At 43.0% G+C, this 22,766-nt stretch overlaps 1 protein-coding gene across 1 annotated transcript in view; it reads left to right on the top strand.

Moving 5' to 3' along the window:
- The window catches only part of acer3 (alkaline ceramidase 3), a 306,286-nt gene that overhangs the window by 45,900 nt on the left and 237,620 nt on the right, over window positions 1-22,766 (top strand). Inside the window, exon 2 of the mRNA XM_063054646.1 lies at window positions 11,708-11,818. Coding sequence (XP_062910716.1) covers window positions 11,708-11,818 — 111 coding nt within the window. The remainder of the gene's footprint in view (window positions 1-11,707; window positions 11,819-22,766) is intronic.

Genomic DNA, 22,766 nt, shown 5'->3' with positions numbered 1-22,766 from the left:
CTTTTATTCCCACTTGCTGCCTCCTCCCTGTCAGCCATTCCACAATCCACATCAGTATCTCTCCTGTAACGTCACAGGTTTTCTCTTGTTAAGCAGCCTCGTGTGACACCTTATCAAACGCCTTCTGAAAATCCAAGTAAATGACATCCACTGCCTCTCCTTTGTCCACCCTGCTGGTTACTTCCTTGAAGAACTCTAACAGATTTGTCAGGGAAGATGTTCCTTTACAGAAATCATGCTGACTTTGACTTATTTTATCATTAGTCTCCACGTACCCTGAAACCTTATCGTTAATAATAGAATCCTACACTTTCCCAACTACTGAGGTTAGGCTAACTGGCCTGTAATTTCCTTTCTTTTGCCTTCCTTTCTTCTTAAACAGTGGAGTGACATTTGCAATCTTCCAGTCCTCCAGGATCATGCCAGAATCAAGTGATTCTTGAAAGATCATGACCATTGCATCCATTATATCTTCAGCAACCTCTCTCAGGACTCTGGGATGTAGTCCATCTGGCCCAGGTGACTTATTCTCCTTAAGACCTTTGAGTTTGCCTACCACTTTTTCCTTTGTAATAGCAATGGCACTCTCTCCTGCTCTCTGACACTTATTCCCCTCCATAGATGCTGCCTGGCTTGTTGGGTTCATATACCGTTTTTTTTCTGTGTTGTTTTGGAATTACCGCTTCTACATTCATAACTAGCTGCCTGCAGCTCATATAGTAGATAGCATTGCAATAGACCATAGTCGTGCACTGTTCAGAGAGGGCTTTGGCACCAAGATCAATATTACTCTTACTTCCGATTTTTTTTCCGCAATGGAATGAAAAAGATAATGCACCCTACTTCAATCGAAGGACGTTAGAACCAAAAAAACAGTCTTGGCTAGACACGTTTAGCAGAGCAGGCAGCACTGTGGAGACAGTTTTGCGTCAATGAATATCATCAGCCCACCAAGAAGGTCACACTTGTGGGCAAGCATTTTTGTGTCAGATGTCAACTCTTCATTCCCCTCCATAGATGATGCCTGACCTACTGATTTCCTCCAGCATTTTGTGTGTTGCTGAAGATTTCCAGCATCGGCAGAATCTCTTGTGTCAAACTGTTCTTCCTTCTCATTCCACTTAGCTGTAGAAAGCCACAGGAAAGCTGGTAAAGCAAGGGGAAAGATCACCATCAACTCTTATTTGGTTCCAGTGATCGCTTAATAATGACAACATAGCTCACTATTACACTGTCCTGCTGTCGTCAAGGCAGTTTGTTTGTGTCACAACAGCCTGAAAGAGCACCAAACTCTATGAATGTGGGTGTCCTGATCAGCGACAAAACATACACTTTTTATCTCTCTCCATAGATGCTGCCTGACATGCTAAATTCCTCCAGTGGTTTGTGTGTGTTTGCTCTTGATTTACAGCATCTGAAGAATATCTTGTGTTTGTGAATATCAATGTTTGATAGCTTTCTTATCTCACCGTCAGAAGCTTGTGGGTTCAAACTCCTTTTTGTGAGTTTAAGCTCGTTATCTGTCAATACAGCTGACTGCAAGAATGCTCAGGCTACAGATTGTGGGCCAAAGTTTGCCTTCAATAACCTTTAGTTTAGTGCATTAAAGGAGACCATGCGTGAAAGAGGCTGTAGCTGGAAATTTTGAACTCTATCCAAGTTACACAAGTATTCACACTCCAGGCTTTAGTCACAAACTGCTAGAATGAAGAATTTAATGACCCACTGGGTTGTTCTATATCTCAGATTCCTATTTATTTATCATATCAAAACATGCAGTGAAAGGAGTTGTTTTTGTTAACAACTAATATAACCAAGGATGTGCCTGCTAGTGTAGGCCATACATTAGTGAATCTGTGGAATTCAGTGCCAAAGGCAGTTGTGGAGGCCAAGTCATTGGGTATATTTAAGCCAGAGGTTGATAGATTCTTGATTGGTCAGGGCTTGAAGGGATATGGGAAGAAGGCAGGAGATTGGGGCAGAGAGAGAAAATGGTTAGCCACGATGAAATGGCAGAGGAAACTGGGTCAAGTGGCCTAATTCTGCTCCTATATCTTATGGTCTTATTCCAGTGCCAACATAACATGCCCACAATGTTCAGCAGAACAACACATCCAGCAGCAGCAGCAACATGTTTGCAATTGCAAGGGAGACAGCTGTTTGAGATGTAAGGGCACATTAAGACCTCTCATCCGAAACTGCCATGTAGAAATTTGATTAGGGAGGTGTAAGAGACTGCAGTTGCTGGAATTTGAATCAGGATCTCGTTTATTATCACTGACATAATTGGTGCACCAGTCGTGAGTTGGAGAGCTTTGAGAGAGGACACAGGTTTGGGAGCGAAGTTTAAAAGGGGAAAGCTTTGCGGGAACTAGGCTATAACAGACGCACCAATCGTGAGTTGGAGAGCAGGGAAGGTTCAGGCATAAAAGGGAGACTCTGACTAGCAGAGCGGTCATCAAAGGAGCGGTCATTGACGGAGTGGTCTGAGGCAGAGTGGTAGGGCTTTGGCTCATTCGGGCTTCGGCGAGGCAAGTGGGAAGGTGGACTTCATTTTTTTTCCCCCTTGCATTTTTTTGGAAGAATAGAGAGCATGTCTGTAGGGTTAGCACTTTGCTCTGGGTGTCAAATGTGGGAATCCTGGGAATCTTCCAGTCTTCCAGATGGCCACATCTGTGCCAGGTGCACGGAGATGCAGCTTCTGAGAGATCTGGAGGTGCGGCTTGATGACCTACAAGTTTATAAGAGAGGTGCAAGGAGTTGGTCACCCCGAGGCTGCAGGAGTTAGACAAGTGGGTGACTGTCAGGGAAGGGATGGGAGGAGCACCCCTCTGGCCATCCCCCTCAGTAATTTACATCAAAGTTGCTGGTGAACACAGCAGGCCAAGCAGCATCTCTAGGAAGAGGTACAGTCAACGTTTCAGGCCGAGACCCTTCGTCAGGACTAACTGAAGGAAGAGTGAGTAAGGGATTTAAAAGTTGGAGGGGGAGAGGGAGATCCGAAATGATAGGAGAAGACAGGAGGAGGAGGGATAGAGCCAAGAGCTGGACAGGTGATAGGCAAAAGGGATACGAGAGGATCATGGGACAGAAGGTCCGGGAAGAAAGACAAGGCGGGGTGGGGGGGACCCAGAGGATGGGCAAGGGGTATATTCAGAGGGACAGAGGGAGAAAAAGGAGAGTGAGAGAAAGAATGTGTGCATAAAAATGAGTAACAGATGGGGTACGAGGGGGAGGTGGGGCCTTAGCGGAAGTTAGAGAAGTCGATGTTCATGCCATCAGGTTGGAGGCTACCCAGACGGAATATAAGGTGTTGTTCCTCCAACCTGAGTGTGGCTTCATCTTTACAGTAGAGGAGGCCATGGATAGACATGTCAGAATGGGAATGGGATGTGGAATTAAAATGTGTGGCCACTGGGAGATCCTGCTTTCTCTGGCGGACAGAGCATAGATGTTCAGCAAAGCGGTCTCCCAGTCTGCGTCGGGTCTCACCAATATATAAAAGGCCACATCGGGAGCACCGGACGCAGTATATCACCCCAGTCGACTCACAGGTGAAGTGATGCCTCACCTGGAAGGACTGTTTGGGGCCCTGAATGGTGGTAAGGGAGGAAGTGTAAGGGCATGTGTAGCACTTGTTCTGCTTACACGGATAAGTGCCAGGAGGGAGATCAGTGGGGAGGGATGGGGGGGACGAATGGACAAGGGAGTTGTGTAGGGAGCGATCCCTGCGGAATGCAGAGAGAGGGGGGGAGGGAAAGATGTGCTTAGTACTCAGTAATTGTTATCTTGTTTTGGATGCTGTTGAGGGGGGTGACCTGACAGAGGATGACCACGGCAATCGGGTCTCTGGCACTGAACCTGGTTCTATGGTGCAGATGGAAGAAAAGAAAATGAGGAATACGATCGTCATCGGGGATTCCATAGTGAGGGGAACAGATAGGAAGTTCTGTCAGCCTGATAGAGATACCTGCATGGTGTGTTGCCTCCCAGGTGCCAGGGTATGGGATGTCTCGGATCGGGTGCAGAGTATTCTGAAGGGCGAGGGTGAACAGCAAGAAGTCTTGGTACACGTTGGTGCCAAAAATATATGTAACCCTCAGGCTTGGCCAGCATGTGTTCGTCTCGGGGAAAACATCTTCTGGCCCCGCCAAACTTGAGAAATCTCATTTGTGTGGATGCTACGCGATGTGTTGCCCAGTCAGAAATCTGCACTGCAAAATATCCGACAGTACACCATATGCAATTAAATGATTGAACTTTATCAATCTTAGTCTGGATAGAGGGTTAGTAAAGAAAATAAAAAGTAAAAGGGCCCATTTTCAGGAAAAAGTCTATTGCGCATCTTGGAACTCACTGTTTGTTCATTTGTTCCCGTCGACCTTCAAGCATAGCTGGCCTTCGGACCCTCGCTCCTCAGTCCACTGCGTCCAGTGGTCTTCCGACTCTCTCCGTTCGCGTCCTTTCTCCCCGACGAAAGACCGCGAAAATCTCTCTTCCAGACTCACAAGAAAGAACATTTCTCCCATTGGATAACGTACATTCCAAATTCCCATTGTCTCTAGTCATAACCCAAACATTGCTGCTACAGAGAAACCATTACATTAGCAGTGAAACATTACATAGAAGCCAGTACATTAGCCTTACAGCGTGTTACACATCGGTAGAAAAAGGAAGGAAGTCCTGAAGAGAATTCAGGGAGTTGGGTAGGAAGCTGAAAAGTAGGACCTCGAGGGTAGTAATCTCAGGATTGCTGCCTGTGCCATGTGCTAAAGAGCGCAAGAATAGCATGATCAGGGCATATTAATGTGTAGCTGAGGGACTGCTGTAGGGGGCAGGGCTTCGGGTTCCTGGATCATTGGGGCCTCTTCTAGGGGAGGTATGATTTGTACAAAAAGGACGGGTTACACCTGAACCCAAAGGGGTCCAATATCCTAGCAGGCAGGTTTAATAAAGCTGTTAGGATGGGTTTAAACTAATTTGGCGGGGGGGGGGTGGAAATTGGAGTGATAGGGACCCTTAGGGAACAGTGACCACAATATGATCAAGTTCACTTTGAAATTTGAGAGGGAAAAAATAAAATCCAATGTTGATATTTCAGTGGAATAAAGGAAATTACAATGGCACGAGAGGGGAACTGGTCAAGGTTAACTGGAAAGAGACACTAGCAGGAAGGACAGCAGAGCAGCAATGGCTAGAATTTCTCAGAAAAATGAGGGAAGTGCAAGATAGATATATTCCAAATAAGAAGACATTTTTGAATGGAAGGAGGACACTACTGTGGCTGACAAGTGAAGTCAGAGCCAAAGTAAAAGAAAAGAGAGGGCATACCAGGAAACCAAAGCCAGTGGGAACATAGAGGATTGGGAAGCTTATAAAAACGTGCAGAAGGAAACAAAGAAGCTCATTCGGAAGGAAAAAATGAATTATGAAAGGATGCTAGTGACTAATATCAAAGAAGATACTATAAGTTTTTTTAAGTATAAAAGAAAGGTTTTTAAGGTTAAAAGAAAGTTGATGGTAGATGTCGGACCAATAGAAAATGACACTGTAGATATTGTAATGAGAGACACAGAGATGGCAGAGGAACTGAATGCGTATTTTGCATCAGTCTTCACAGTGGAAGACATCTGCAGTATACCAGACATTCAAGAGTGTCAGGGAAGTGAAGTATGTGCAGTGAAAATTATGGCTGAGAAGGTGCTTAGGAAGCTTAGTGGTCTGAGGGTGGATAAATCTCCTGGACCTGATGGAATGAACCCTCGAGTTCTGAAGGGACTAGCTGGAGATATTATGGAGACATTAACAATGATCTTTCAAGAATCAATAGATCCTGGCATTATATCAGGTGAACGGAAAATTGAAAATGTTACTCCACTATTTAAGAAGGGTGGGAAGCAGCAGAAAGGAAACTATAGACCTGTCAGTAGTTGGGAAGTTGGAATCGATTGTTGGGGATGAGATTACGGAGTACCTAGAGGCACGTGACAAGATAGGCCAAAGCCAGCATGGTTTCCTGAAAGGAAAACCCTGCCTGACTAATCTATTGCAATTTTTTGAGGAAATTGCAAGCATGGTAGACAAAGGAGATGCAGTAGATGTGGTATACTTGGATTTTCAGAAGACCTTTGACAAGGTGCCACACATGAGGCTGCTTAGCAAGATAAGGTCCCATGGAATTACAGGGCAGTTACTAGCATGGGTGGAGCATTGGCTAATCAGCAGAAAACAGAGTAAGAATAAAGGGATCGTATTCTGGCAGGCTGCTGGTTACCAGTGGAGTTCCACAGGGGTCGGTGTTGGGACCGTTACTTTTTACGATGTGTGTCAATGATTTGGACTATGGTATTAATGGATTTGTGGCTAAATTTGCTGATGGTACAAACTAGGTGTAGGAGCGAGTAGTGTTGAGAAAACAGAAACTGCAGAGAGACTTAGGCTACGTCCACACTACACCCGATAATTTTGAAAACAAAGCTTTTTCTCTTTGTTTTGACCCTCTGTCCACACTAAAACGGAGTTTTCATCCCCTGAATATGGAGATTTTCAGAAACGGTCTCCAGAGTGAATAAATCTGAAAACGCCTAATATCCATTGCAGTGTGGACATGGTAAACGGAGCTTTTTAAAACCGCTGTCACCACGCGCTGCAACAGATGGCGGCAGTGCGGCATTTCATTGTTTTCTTCGTCTTATTATTACTTTATTGTCACCAAACAATTGATACTAGAGCGTACAATCATCACAGCCATATTTGATTCTGTGCTTCGCAGAACCTAACAATTTCAGAACAGACAGCAACGAGACTGAAGCCAGAAGAAATGTACTCACCAAGTACTTCGACCCATTGCTTACTGAATAAATAAGTATACTCTCTTTGCCCTGTTTTCTGTCCTTGTTTGTATGAAGGTAAGGACAGAAAACACTCTCCGCCACCTCCAGTTTAAATTCAATGCAGAGTATTTTGGAGGATCAAGAACCAAGAACCAAGAACCAAGGTGGTTTACCTATTTATGCAAGTACTTCTCTGCCAATAGATGTGTTACAGCCTAATGTAACATTGTATGGAAATACAAGATAACACTGATGCAGACATATTTTATACATTTAACAAGGTGCTTTGTTAATGCCACAGAGTTAGTCAGTTTTTCAATGTTCATCGTCAGCCCTGTCATACTGTCCGTGAACTCCCTGTCAGTTGCCTCCATACGCTCCAGTATTTGTTTTTTTTTAGTTTTAAGTCCTCCTGCGCGAGAGCCAAGAGCAATTCCTTTTAAGTTTTTCTACTCTGTAACTGGATAAACGTGCACAAAGTATACCGTTTCCTCTTCGCTTGTTTTCTGTGTGTCCTGCGTGTGCCCAGTAGGAGGAGATTTGCCCAAATATCCGTCTAATGTGGACAGAGATATTTTGAAAAACGCTTAGTGTGGACGCCTGTCGTTTTTACTCGAAACTGGCATTTTCAAAATTATCCGGTGTAGTGTGGATGTAGCCTTAGATAGTTTAGGGGAATGGGCAAAGAAGTGGCAAATGAAATACAATGTTGGAAAGTGTATGGCCATGCACTTTGGTGGAAGAAATAAACTGGCAGACTATTATTTAGATGGGGAGAGAATTCAAAATGCAGAGATGCAAAGGGACTTTGGAGTCCTTGTGCAGGATGCTCAAAAGGTTAACCTCCAGTTTGAGTCAGTGGTGAAGAAGGCAATTGCATTGTTGGTAATCATTTCTAGAGGTATAGAATATAAGAGCAAGGATGAGATGTTGAGGCTTTATAAGGCAGTCGTGAGACCACACTTGGAGTATTACAGTATGTGCATTTTTGGGCTCCTTATTTTAGAAAGGATATACTGACATTAGAGAGGGTTCAGAGAAGATTCATGAGAATGATTCCAGGAATGAAAGGGTTACCATTTGAGGAATGTGTGGCAGCTCTGGGGTTGTATTCCCTGGAGTTCAGAAAAATGAGGGTGGATCTCATAGAAACATTCCAAATGTTAGAAGACCTGAATAGATTAGATATGGCAAAGTTATTTCCCATGGTAAGGGAGTCCAGGACAAGAGGGCACAACTTCAGGATTGAAGGACGTCCATTTAGAACAGAGATATGGAGAAATTACTTTAGTCAGAGGGTGGTAAATCTGTGGAATTTGTTGCTACGAGCGGCTGTGGAGGCCAAGTCATTGGGTGTATTTAAGGCAGAGATAGATAGGTTCTTGATTAGCCAGGGCATCAAAGGGTGTGGGGAGAAGGCAGGGGAGTGGGGATGACTGGAAGAATGGGATCAGCCCATGATTGAATAGCGGAACAGACTCGATGGGCAGAATGGCCTACTTCTCCTATATCTTATGGTCTTATGACGTATGTTGTAAAATTTGTGTTGGGCCTGCAGTACAGTGCATAACAATTAAAAAATACTAAAATTACTTTAAGGAATATGTAAAAATAAATAAGTAGAGCAAACAAGAGTAAGAAGTGAGTTTGTGTTTGTGGGTTTGTGGTCCATTCAGAAATCTGATAGTGAAAGGTTAGAAGCTGTTCCTAAAACGCTGAGTGTGTGACTTCAGGCTTCAGTATCTCCTCCTAGCTGGTAGTAATGAGAAAAAGGCATGTCCCGGATGGTAAGGTGATGGATACCGCCTTCTTGAGGCACCGTCTACCCCTCAACAGTTACTGCCTCACACCATTAGGCGCTTGAACCAGGTGATAACTTCACTCAACCTCACTTGTCCCATGATAGAAATGTTCCCAGAAGATATGAACTCACTTACAAGAATACTTTGTGTCATGTTCTTGATATTTATTGCTTATTTATTATTATTATTCTTTCTTTCTTTTCTGTATTTGCTCAGTTTGTTGTCTTTTGCACACAAAAGACACTTTCTTTTTATTGAGTATGCCGCAAGAAAATGAATTTCAGGTTTGTATATGGTGACATGTGTCCTTTGATAATACATTTACTTTGAACTTTGCCTGTTAAAGATGTCATCAGTGGTGGGGAGGTTCATGCACATGATGAAGCTAGCCGAGTTTATAATGCTCTGCAGTTTTTTTCTGATCCTGTGCATTGGCGCTTCCTTACCATATGGTTGGAATGCCCGCTGTGGTATATCTGTAGAAATTTGTGAGAGTCCTTGGAGACATACCAAATCTCCTCAAGCACCTAATGAAGTATAGCTGTTAGTATTTCAAAGCAAAATACAGTACAAATATGTGGAAGAACTGAGCAGGTGAGATGGAATCTGTGGAGGCAAAGGAATTGACGTTCCGGCTCGTGACCTGCATCTGGACTGAGAGTGGCGGGGGAAGATAGCTAGTATAAAGACATGAGAGGGAGGGTTGATGAGAGGGGCTGGTTGGTGATGAATGAAACCAGATTTTGTGGAGGGAGGCAGATTACAGGCAGGAAGGGGGAGTGTTGAGACAGATTGGAAAGTGGAACGATATAAACTTTTCATTATAAAGGAAGCATGATGGGCAGCTGGAGCAGGGTAGGGGAGAAGAAGAAAGGTTAACCGAGGCAGAAGAAATATAACAGCAGGTGATGTTGTAGCTTTATAAAACCCTGGCTAGATCACACTTAGATTGTGTTTAGTACTGGTAGTCTCTTAATAGGAAGGACGTGGAAGCTTCAGAGAGGGTGAGGAGATTTACTAGGATGTGCTGCTAATCCAGGCATCATCTTATGAGGATAGGTTGAGCAAGCTAAGACTTTTTTGTCTGAAGTGAAAGGGGATGTAAGGTGACTTGACAGAGGTGTACATAGTGATAAGAGACATAAATCGGGTATACAGCTAGAGACTTTTCCCATGGTGGAAGTGGGTAATACGAGGGTACAGAATTTTAAGGTGATTGGAAGAAAGTATGGGGTGGGGGGATGTCAGAGTTCAGTTTTTTTACACAGCGAGTGGTGGGTGTATGGAATGCACTGCTGGGAGTTGTATTAGACTCATCGTTTCCACTGATGCTGCTCGACCTGCTGAGTTCATCCAGCGTACTGTAAGTATCAGACGCAGATTTATTAGGAAGATTTAAGAGGATCTTAGATAGGCACAAAGATGATTGAAAAATAGCTTAAAAGGTTGGCACAACATTGTGAGCTGAAGGATCTGTTCTGTGCTGAAATATGTCCTAAACATTCATAAGTGGACTTTAAGTGTTTAAGTTGGTATGGATAAGCATTCACCAAGCCTAACGTGTATCTCAATCACTGACATGGTGCTAAGTGTGGGACGCTTGGCTGATTTCACTCCACTTCCTATTGATCACTACCCTCTTGTGCACATAAGGCTACTGAGGCTACATCCATGCTACACCGGATAAATTTGAAAACAAAGCTTTTTCTCTTTGTTTTGACCTTCCGTCCACACTGAAATGGCCTTTTCAGTCCCCAAAAACGGAGATTTTCAGAAACGGTCTCCAGAGTGAATAAATCTGAAAACGCCTAATATCCATTGCGGTGTGTACGGGGTAACCGGAGCTTTTTAAAATCGTTGTCATGACGTGCCAGAACAGATGGCGACAGCGCGGCATTTCATTGTTTTCTTCTTATTATTCTTCTTATTATTAATAAAGGCATCTGTTAGTCTTGTGAGACCATGGATCTGCGCCTGGAAACGCGCAGGCCTGGGCAAGGTTGTATGGAAGACCAGCAGTTGCCCATGCTGCAAGTCTCCCCTCTCCACGACACCAGTGTTGTCCAAGGGAAGGGCATTAGGACCCATACAGCTTGGCACCGGTGTCATTGCAGAGCAATGTGTGATTAAGTGCCTTGCTCAAGCACACAACACGTTGCCTCGGCTGGGGCTCAAACTCACGTCCAATGCTACTTTATTACTACTTTATTGTCGCCAAAGAATTGATACTAGAGCGTACAATCACCACAGTGATATTCGATTCTGCGCTTCGCAGAACCTAACAATTTCAGAACAGACGGCAACGAGACTGAAGCCGGAAGAGTTAGAAATGTACTTACCAAATACTTTGACCCATAGCTTACTGAATAAATAAGTATACTCGCTTTGCCCTGTTTTCTGTCCTTGCTTGTATGAAGGTGCTTTACCTATTTATGCAAGTACTTCTCTAACAATAGATGTGTAACAGCCTAATGTAACGTTGTATGGAAATACAAGATAACACTGATGTAGACATGTTTTATACATTTAACAAGGTGCTTCATTAATGCAGCAGAGTTGGTCAGTTTTTCAATGTTCGTCGTCAGCCCTGTCATACTGTCCGTGAACTCCCTGTTGGTTGCCTCCATAGGCTCCAGTATTTGTTTTTTTAGTTTTAAGTCCTCCTGCGCAAGAGCCAAGAGCAATTCCTTTTAAATTTTTCTATTCTGTAACTGGACAAACGCGTACTAAGTATACCGTTTCCACTTCGCTTGTTTTCTGTGTGTCCTGCATGTGCCCAGTAGGAGGAGATTCGCCTAAATATCCGTCTAATGTGGACAGAGATATTTTGAAAAACGCTTAGTGTGGACGCCTGTCGTTTTTACTTGAAACCGGCGTTTTCAAAATTATCCAGGGTAGTGTGGATGTAGGCTGGGTCACTAAAGGAGCCGTTTTCTACACTGAAATACTATATAGTTGTAACCCAACGAAGTCATACTCAGAATTCAGTGAAATTCTGGGCAGATAAAACACTGCAGCATGTCTTGGCTGCCTGGCACAAGTCTTCACTACCTTGTTCTTTTTATTCTGCAGGGAATACTGTAAGTAACCTGATTATGATTGTACCTCCTATCTATGGTGCGATTCAGACTGTAAGGGATGGCCTTGAAACTCGTTACTTGGCTGCATTTTTGGGCCTTGCAGGTATGTTTAATCTTTTTATGTACGTACTTCCTTCCCCAATAATGACCCTTGATAAAACTTGTAGATTTGCTGATGTAAAATTACTTTTTTTCCATTCAGTTCAGTGAGGTAAATAGAATCACCCCAGCTCAGTAATGAGTGTGAATTGTTAATTCTATTCCTTTCCTCCTCCTTCCCTTTCCTAGAAAGTATGAATCATACCATGCTTCTAATCCCCGTTCTGATGTTACTCTTGTTGAGTTTACATCAGACAACCAAAGACAATGTTGGGCATTTTGTACTGTGGAACACTGCAAGTTGGGTTCACTGGTTTAATGGTGAGACTGATGGTGAGTGAGCTGCATGGCCTTGGTTGTTGCACGGACCAGGCCTTCATGCCACAGGATCACCTGAAGCAACATCTCAGGGGAGGAGATGCTGCAGATGGTGTGCCATGGCAGCTGTCTGGGCTGGGTTGGGGGGTGGCCCTGCCTGTCATGCTGCGCTCCAGTGTCCACTTGGTGGACAAAATGCTGGACTGCATTCATCTGCAGCTGCACTAGCGTGTGATGAGGAACAGCTATGTGCTTGTTCTTACATAAACATGGCTCTAGGGAAGTCATCTCGGGCGCCATCAAGCTACACTTTACTGCTATCATAATTATATGGGCCATATGTGTCTTGTGCTGTGTGTGACTGTATGTACTCTGTTTTGCCCCTTGGCCTCGGAGGAACACTGCTTTGCTTGGCTGCATTCATGTGCATGGTTGAATTGACAATTAAACTTGAATTTCATCCAATAGCTTAGAAAATGGGTAAAACTGGAAGTAGTATAGTCACCATGCAAGTGTGTTAGTGATGTAGAATAGTCAACACTGAGTGCATCTCCAGGAATCTGTCTTTTTAAAATGTTTGCTCCATTTGTCCACTGTGTCATCTGTTGGTGTTCAATATTACTCTACCAGATGAGACTGTGTTTACTGGCTTAATTATTAGAGGACACAACTAGGGAATCACCCATAATATCTTTTTTTTCTATTTAGGTGCCTTGGATACCCATTTTATTTCTCAGTCATAGGATACTATAGCACAGAAACAGGCATTTAGTCCATGCCAATTTGTTATTTTGCCTAGTCCCATCAATCTGCATTTGGACCATAGCCCTCCATGCCCCCAACCATGTATCCATCCAAAGTTCTCTTGCATGTTGAAATCATCCACTTCTGCTGGCAGCCCATTTCACACTCACCACTTTCTGAGTGAAGAAGTTCCCCCTCATGTTCCCTTAAATATTTCTAAGTATTTCATCGAAGTATTGTTTATTGGCATTGCCTGAAAGCAGAGCATCACTTTACTCTTAATTCACTCCCCGATCTCTATCTCTATTGTCATGCGCAAGCAGAGAGGTAAGCATTTTCCTCTTCTAAACATTGGACAAAAGCCACTGAACTGGTGAAGGGTCTTGACCCAAAACATTGTCTGTTTATTCCTCTCCATAGATGATGCTGAACCTGTTGCGTTCCTCCAGCACTTTGTGTGTTTGTAATGTGAAATGTTAGTTTATTTGCCAGTTGAAAGCTGCTTTTGTCATGTCGGTTGTTGATTGGCCTGTTCAAGAGATGCAGCAGCTCTTTCCCATTGATTGACTTGTGTGCCATGATGCTGGTGCCCAGTTCCTAGAGCCTTGGGTATGTGCGAGAGACTTGCTGGTTTTCCTTTGTCTCCAGTGACTCCTCTCCACACTGAGGTTGCAATCAGTTCTGAGGAATCATTGGGAAAGTATGCTATAGATTTAGGAGAGCCCACAAACTGCTGTCTGTAAATAAATGGTTAATGTGCTTATTGGTAATCAGGGTCTTCTGTCTCATTTACCAAACCCATGAACTTTCTTTTCTGTAGTAGTGTTGCATAATAGGATTTCCAGTATCTGCAGAATCTCGTGTTTATGAGCCACTGTCTCCTATTCTAGTCCCTGATCTCTGATATATTTTTTAACCTCTATCTCTAGAAAATGTATGAAACTGATCACAATGGTTTGCAATCTTGGTGTCATATTAAATATGAGGGACCTGTGCTCACAGGTCCAGATCATCACTAAACCTCTTATTTCCATAATTTGTTATAAAGCTTGATCCTGATTGTAACTTAAGGTTAGTTGCTCCTGGAACCTCACCCTTGTGTTTCTAACCTTCAAACAATTTTCATTTCCTCGGTTTTACGGTGTTCAGCAGAGATATCAGGTTTTTATCCTTTGCTTTTTTCATTGTTATTTCTCCAGGTTGCTTCACCACCTTCAACTGAGGTGGCTCTTTACTCCCAGTTTCTTTATTTGTTACACATCCTGTTCACGGACTGTTTGTCCCACTCCTATCAGGGAGGAGGCTATATAGCATCCATGCCAGGACCACCAGACTCAAAAACAGTTACTTTCCATCAGCAGTAAGGCTGATCAACATCTCCACCCACTAACCCACCCCTCCACACCCCCAACCACCGCTACTTTATCATTTCCCATCAGAGTCACCATGTGTACTTGTGTGTCTATTGTCACCTTATGGGCATGCAATCAATGTATGTTACCTTACATATTTATATTTATTGTGTCTTTTTTGCATTGTGTTCTTTATTGTGTTTTTTTGTGCAGTATCAATAATTTCATTCTCCCTTACACGTGTACTGGAAATGACATTAAACAATCTTTAATCATGAAGTGTGTGGGAAGGCATTCGCCATCTGCATCTGGTTGCTGTAATATTTGTCTCTTAAACATAACATTGGATTGGCTGGATCCTTGTAATGCATGTGTGATATGGTCTCTCATTGTTAGTCCCATCTCCCATCTCAGGTAAATCAATGAGTAGTCTGCTTGACAATTCTCACATATAAATTGATGCCCATTAGGCTGAGTTGATCTCCACACAGGGACCTTGTGTCTTAAGAGGCAGGTCTTAAAATTGAAAAAAAATTGAAAAATCCTCTCGTATCCCCTTTTGCCTATCACCTGTCCAGCTCTCGGCTCTATCCCTCCCCCTCCTGTCTTCTCCTATCATTTTGCATCTCCCCCTCCCCCTCCAGCTTTCAAATCCCTTACTCTTCCTTCAGTTAGTCCTGACGAAGGGTCTCGGCCTGAAACGTCGACTGCGCCTCTTCCTATAGATGCTGCTTGGCCTGCTGCGTTCACCAGCAACTTTGATGTGTGTTGCAGGTCTTAAAATTGGATGGGTCAGCTTTAGCTTGTAAGAATCAAAGTTAACTTGACACTTTTCAGAAATATTTTAATTTCACTTCAATATGCCGATTCCTCACTCTGGTAGCTCATTAAATTTGCAGAAGTTGCCCATTGGGAACCCTTTAAATCTTTCCCCTCTTAGCCTAAAATTATGCCCCTAGTTTTAGACTCCAGTAACCTGGGAGGTAGGGGTGGGGAGAAGACTGTTGCCATCCACCTTAACAGTCTTTTTCATTCAGATTGATTCCTTATGCACACCCTTAGATCAGATCCATTCCTCATGAAATCCCTTCACTTTGTCTGTTACATGCAAAAACATATGGTCCCGTGTTGCAGCTTCACCAGATCAGTTCCTCATTGATGTGTTATTGACCTGAAACGTTAACCTATTTCCTGTTTGCATAGAGGCTGCCTGACATGCTGAGCATTTTCAGATTTTTAAAAATCTAATTTTCCTTTAACAACACTTGCAGATTCTCTAAACAAATGTTCTCAGACAGGAAATCCAGAGCTATTCAGAAATGTTTTAAGAGGGAATTTGAATCTAGTCCAGTTTCAAATGCTGAGGCCTTGCTCTGCACTTTAATCCCAAAACAAACATAGTTTGCTCTGCTTTATACATCCTGAAGGCTCAAAACTTCAGTATTATTTCCATTGTGATTTAGCAGACAATTTAAAAATTAATCCTGGGCTAAGCTGCCAACCCAGTATTCTCTCTCTGGTGAAGAGTTCCCTCTCCATCTTCATAATTTACAGTCAATCACTGGAGGATACTTGCTCAATGCTTCTAGTATATCTGAACTCAATTTATTTTGATGTTCTCGGAGCTGACCTTTACTTTTGGATCACTTGTATTCAAACAGAACTTGTTGTTTACTTAACTCAAGTCCTAATCACTCATCATCCTTGTACTTTCCAGTTCACATTGACCTCCAAATCGGGTGGAAAACTGTGTATTTAAAGTTCTAATCCTTTTAGTTATATTTTTCTCCTGCCATACTTTACTCCTGCTTGTATAAATTTTCTGTAAACTCCTCTAGCCCAGCGAGCCTTGAAACCTTTCAAACACAGAACAGTGCGGCACAGGAGCAGGCCCTTAGGCTCACGATGGTGTACCAGACTAATTAAACTAGCAATTAAATGCCTAATTAAAATAATCAGTTCTGCCTGCACAATGTCCATGTTTCTCCATTCTCTGTACATTCTTGTGCCTGTCTAAGATGGCCCTTGAACGCCTACATCGTATTTGTCTCCGCTACCAACCCTGGCAGCAACCACCGCTCTGTGTAAAGAAAAAAATAATAAAATAAATTGATTAACTTGTCCTGCACATCTCCTTTGAACTTGCTCCCTGTTAAGTGCATGTTCTTAATATCTAATACTTGTGAACATGTATTTCTCATGCATGTTCTTGTGTATTAGACATTTTGACCCTAGGGAGAAGGATACTGACTGTATACCCTATCGGTGCCCATCAGTTCAGTCTTCTATCAGACCTCCCCTTGCCCTCTGATGCTCTGGAAAAAAAAAATTATTTATTTAGAGATACAGCGCAGAACTGGCTCTTGTGGCCCACCGAGCCTCATCGTCCAGCAACTCTTTGATTTAACCCCTAGCCTAATAACAGGACAGTTTACAACGGCCAATTAACATACCAACTGGCACACTGGATGTGGGAGGAAACCGGACCACCCCGGAGAAAAGTCATGCACCAACTTTCTTACAGAGGACACCGGAAATTACTGCAAACTCTGACGACCCAAGCTGTAACAATGTTACTGAACAGTGTGACTCTAACCGCTATGCTACTGTGGTGCCCCATCAACCTGAAATCAATGCAAATTCAACCTGAGTTTGTTCAACTTCTACCTCTACCACATGCCCTCTAATGCAGGCAGCGTCCTGATAAACCTCTTCTTAACCCTCTTCATAGCTTTCACGTGCTTCCTTTAATGGAGCAGCCTGAACTGATTGTAATACTCCACATGCTGTCTAACTGGAGTTTTATAAAGCTTCAACATATAAACCATATAACAATTACAGCACGGAAACAGGCCATCTCGGCCCTTCTAGTCCGTGCCGAACGCTTACTCTCACCTAGTCCCACCGACCTGCACTCAGCCCATAACCCTCCATTCCTTTCCTGTCCATTTAGCTATCCAATTTTACTTTAAATGACAATATCGAACCTGCCTCTACCATTTCCACTGGAAGCTTGTTCCACACAGCTACGACTCTCTGAGTAAAGAAGTTCCCCCTTGTGTTACCCCTAAACTTTTGCCCCCTATCTCTCAACTCATGTCCTCTTGTTTGAATCTCCCCTACTCTCAATGGAAAAAGCCTATCCATGTCAACTCTATCTATCCCCCTCATAATTTTAAATACCTCTATCAAGTCCCTCCTCAACCTTCTACACTCCAAAGAATAAAGACCCAACTTGTTCAACCTTTCTCTGGAACCTAGGTGCTGAAACCCAGGTAACATTCTAGTAAAGCTTCTCTGTACTCTCTCTATATTTTGTTGACATCTTTCCTATAATTCGGTGACCAGGACTGTACACAATACTCCAAATTTGGCCTTACCAATGCCTTGTACAATTTTAACATTACATCCCAACTCCTATACTCAATGCTCTGATTTATAAAGGCCAGCATACCAAAATCTTTCTTTTGCCAACATACTTCCTGGCGTGCAAACTCAGTATTTCAACTGACAAAGTCAAACTTGCCAATATGCCTCTTGTTTTACCTCTTGTTTATCTTTGTTTTCCTTCATCCCATTATTTATTTTATTTATTGAGGTACAGTGTGAAATTCGCACCATGCCGCCCAGTACTTCCTCAACTTAATCCAAGCCTGATCATGAGACAATTTACAATGATCAATCAACCTATCAACCAAATATGTTTTTGGACTGGGAGGAACCTGGAGCACGCAGAGTAAACCGGAGCATCTGGAGTAAACCAACGTGGTCATGGGGAGAACATAGAAACTCCTTACAGGCGTGGCAGCAAATGAACCCGGGTTGTATGTACTGTAAAGCACTGTGACAACCACTACATTGCCATGCTGCCCGATTGGGTCTCTTGACCTTAAAGTCCTGAAATTCTCCCGCTCCGCTATACCTCACACTGTTTTATTTTTTCCACATGCATCTCCTAATCCGATTTCAAATGGCTTCTTGTCAGTTTGGCTGTTTCAAATTTTGTACACTGCAGATAGTGGTTTATAATCTTCTGATTTGCTTCATGCACAGAATTGTAAAACATTGGACAGAAAGGTAAGTGGTACTTTATCAATATGTGATGACATCCCAGAGCCAGAATATTGATATTTTGACTTGGTTGCTTTAAGATACAATCAAATAGATTGTTTGTCGTAAGGTACCTTCAAATACCCTCATATGCCAAGCCACTGAGATTTGTCTTTAATGTCCACTGCCATTACTGAAGCCACATTGAGGCCCTCCATTGGTCAGGGTTGACCATGGATGTTGTGTCTTGGCTGTCATGTGCAAGCCAGTATGTAAATCAGGGTAGTATAATATGGAAAGCGAGGTGTTGGCGATTCGGCAGGCCCCCCTTCTTCATGCAGGTGATGAATCCAAAGGAATGGTGGAGACTGATGCAACACACATCAAAGTTGCTGGTGAACGCAGTAGGCCAGGCAGCATCTCTAGGAAGAGGTACAGTCGACGTTTCGGGCTGATACCCTTCGTCAGGACTAACTGAAAGAAGAGCTAGTAAGAGATTTGAAAGTGGGAGGGGGAGGGATGGAGCCAAGAGCTGGACAGTTGATTGGCAAAAGGGATATGAGAGGATCATGGGACAGGAGGCCCAGGGAGAAAGAAAAGGGGGAGGAGAGAAAACCCAGAGGATGGGCAAGGGATATAGTCAGAGGGACAGAGGGAGAAAAAGGAGGGAGAGAGAAAGAATGTGTGTATATAAATAAATAACGGATGGGGTACAAGGGGGAGGTGGGGCATTAGCGGAAGTTTGAGAAGTCAATGTTCATGCCATCAGGTTGGAGGCTACTCAGACGGAATATAAGGTGTTGTTCCTCCAACCTGAGTGTGGCTTCATCTTTACAGTACAGGAGGCTGTGGATGGACATATCAGAATGGGAATGGGATGTGGAATTAAAATGGAGACTGATGCAGTTTGGCATCAGCACCATCGCAGGAGTTGCCAGACAATGTTGAAACCAACACAGGACTCCCTTAGGGACCTCAGCTCCTGATATTTCCTTGCAGTTTGCTCCCGAATGGGTTATAATTGCTAGGACAGAGATTAGAGTTTGAGATCAGAGTTTTCCTTCGAGATGACCTGCCAACCACAGTTGAAGGGCCCCATCCAACTGAAGCAACCGGTTTTTAGGCATCAGTAATCTGCCTTTGCCCTTTCTGTCAGTAGAAACATTTCTGCTAGGCTTAGTAGCAAAGCCACAACTTCTCTGATAATAAAATAGTTTCCTAACTGCAGCAAAACTCTATTGACTTAAATTGCAATATTTCTCTGAAAGACTTGTAACTTGAAATGCTTCAAAAATGTTCTGTTATACACTAATTTGGAATTATCCAACCTATTATTGCCCGGCGAGAACTTTCCCAGTTTAAGTGAAAACTGCATCAACTTGCCCACTATTGTACTTGGCTCATTGAAGAGCTGTGTAGAGCTTTCTGTTCTAGGTAGATTATAACATTTGCTAGAAATATGGAATAGCAAGAATGAATATAGAAGTATATCAGTTATTTATTTTTATTTAATACATGTAGATGGTAGCGGGCCCTTCTGGCCCAATGAAGCTATGCCATCATTTACCCCTGTGTGACCAATTAACCTATTAATCCCTATTTTTTTTTAATGTGGGAGGAAACCGGAACACTCTTAGCAACCCCACGCGGTCATGGGGAGAGTGTACAAACTGCTTATGGACAGTGATGGAATTGAACCCAAGTCGCTGCCACTGTAATAGCGTAATGATAATCACTACACTACCATGCTGCAGGGAGAATTGTTCAGGTTAGTACCTGTTGGTAATGACAGAGAGCCATTCTTTTGTTTTATTCATTTAAGGGAATGCATAAAGTCCTCTCCACCATTGAGCACATCTACGTGAAGCATTGTGCAGAAACGCAGTACCCATCATCAAGGACCCCTACCACGCAGTTCATGTTCTCTTCTGACTACTGCCATTGGAAAGATAGTACAGGAGCCTCAGGACCCACACCACCAGGTTCAGGAACAGTTATTACCCTTCAACCACCAGGCTCGTGAACCAAATGGGACTACTTCTCACAACTTCACTTGCCTTGTCATTGAAATCTTCCCACAACCCATGGACTCACTTTCAAGGACTCTTCAACTTGTGTTCCCGATATTTATTGCTTACTTATCTATTATTGTTATTTCTTTCTTTTCATATTTGCACAGTTTGTTGTCTTTTGCACACTGGTTTAATGTCCAAATTTGTGCAGTCTTTCATTGATTCTGTTATGGATTTATTGAGCTTGTCTGCAAGAAAATGAATCTCAGAGTTGTATATGGTGAAATATATGTACTTTGATAATAAATTTGCTTTGAACTTTGTGGCTTCACATGCTAGGACGACACTAATTGCCCATCCTTAATTACTCTTGTGAAGGCAGTGGTGAGCTTCCTTCTTGAATCACTGTTGTTGTGGGTTTATCAACAACACCATTATGGAGAGATTTCCAGTATTTTGTCCCGGAGACAGTAATGGAACACGGTAAATTTCCAAATCAGCGTGGTGTGTGGCTTGGAGAGTATCTTTCAGGTGGTGTTCTCCATACTTTTACTGCCCTTGTTCTTCCAGCTGGTAGAAGTGTGGGTTGGGAAAGTGCTATCCAAGGACTCTTGGTGAGTTGCTGCAGTGCATCCTGTAGATGGTGCACACTGCTGCTACTGTGTGTTGGTGGAGTGAATGAATTGTCGTAGATGATGCCTATGTGGGCTGCTCTGTCTTGTGTGTTGTTGAAGCTGCAGTCATCCAGGCAAATGGAGAACACTTCATCATACTCCAAACTCGATCTTTGTAGATGCTGAGCAGCCTTTGGGGAGTTAGAAGATGAGTTTGTAGCTGCAGAATTTTCAGCCCCTGACACTATGCGTATGGCTACTCCAGTTCAGTGTCTGGTCAATGGTAACCCATAGGCTATTGATGTTGGGGCATTCAGTGACAATAGTGCTGCTGAATATCAATGTGTGATAACTGGATTCTCTCTTGGATCTTGTCATTGCTGGCACTTGTGTGTTGCAAGTGTTACTTTCTCCCTAGGCCCGGATATTGTTCAGATCACGCTTCATTTGGATGTAGAGTGCTTCCTTATCTGAATAATTGGGAATTATGTTGAACATTATGCAATCATCAGTGAACACCTGTACTTCTGATCTTTATGATTGAAGGGAAGTATTTGATAAAGCATCTGAAGGTGGTTGGGTCAAGGGCAGAATCCTGAGGAAGGCTTACGTGGTGTAGATCAATGCATGATAATGAGAGCACATGGAATATATGCAGCGTATGAAATAAGCTGCGAGAGGAAATAGTTGAGGCAGGTACAGTAACAACATTTTTAAAGTACTTGGAAAGGTTTAGAGAGCGATGGGCTAACTGTGGAAAAATGGGATTAGCCTGCCCACCTACCTTCCACTCAGCTGGCTTCTAGCTTTCTCTTCATCTTGACCTTCCAGCTTTCTCTTTCCTGTCTCTTCCCCCCCACCCCACCACTTTACTCTGGCTTCTTCTCCATTCCTTTCCAGTCCTGATGGAGGGTCTCAGCCTGAAAGATCAACTTTTTTTTTCCACAGATGTCCCCTGACCTGCTGAGGTCTTCCAACATTTTTTGTGTTTATTTAAAAAATTTATTTAGAGGTACAGCACTTCCTTCCAGTCCAACGAGCCGTGCTGCCTAGCAACCCACTTATTTAACCTTAGCCTAATCACAGGACAATTTACAATGACCAATTAACCTACAAACATTTACTGGAAGAAAACCGGAGCAGCTGGAAGAAACTTGTGCATTCATAGGGTGAACATACAAGCTCCTTAAAGATGATGTTGGAATTGAACTCTGATGCCCTGAGTTGTAATAGGATCGAGCTAACCAGTACCTTTTTCGATGCTGTATGAATTGAACTACGAGAGTTCAGATGGAAATGGGTGAATTTGTGAGATGAATATTGACTGTTGGAATTTCTTTTGTAATCTCACTTGTTGTGGTTAATTACGCCCTTAACTTCCTTTTTTAAATAGATGGATAAAACTCAGTTGTTCAATTTTCTGTTGGTCTCCCTTGTTTTCCATGACTGTTCTGGCTTACCACATCAAGTCTGGGGAGTGTAGAAATCTGAAAAAACAGTTTTAGTTTCTTAAAACAGCAGTCCTTCCTTTCTCAGTTGCATATTTTTCCTTATTTCCCTTATGCTTCCGGTTATGTTTCAGAAACACTTGTACTTAGTGTTACTTTATATCAATACAATCAGTTTACGTGTATGTACACTCACTTACATAAGCCCATCACCTCTTAAGTACACTCAGTGATTACTTCATTAGACCATGAAACATAAGAGCAGAATTAAGCCATTCTGCTCACCAAATCTGCTCCACCATTCCATCATGGCTGATTTATTAACCCTCTCAACCCCTTTCTCCTGTCTTCTCTTCTAACCTTTGGAGCCATGATTAATAAAGAACCTATCAACCTTTGCCTTAAATATACCTA

This window comes from Mobula hypostoma, chromosome 7 (assembly GCF_963921235.1).
Source record: "Mobula hypostoma chromosome 7, sMobHyp1.1, whole genome shotgun sequence".
Taxonomy (NCBI): Eukaryota; Metazoa; Chordata; class Chondrichthyes; order Myliobatiformes; family Myliobatidae; genus Mobula; species Mobula hypostoma.
This window is presented reverse-complemented; position numbering and strand designations above follow the sequence as displayed.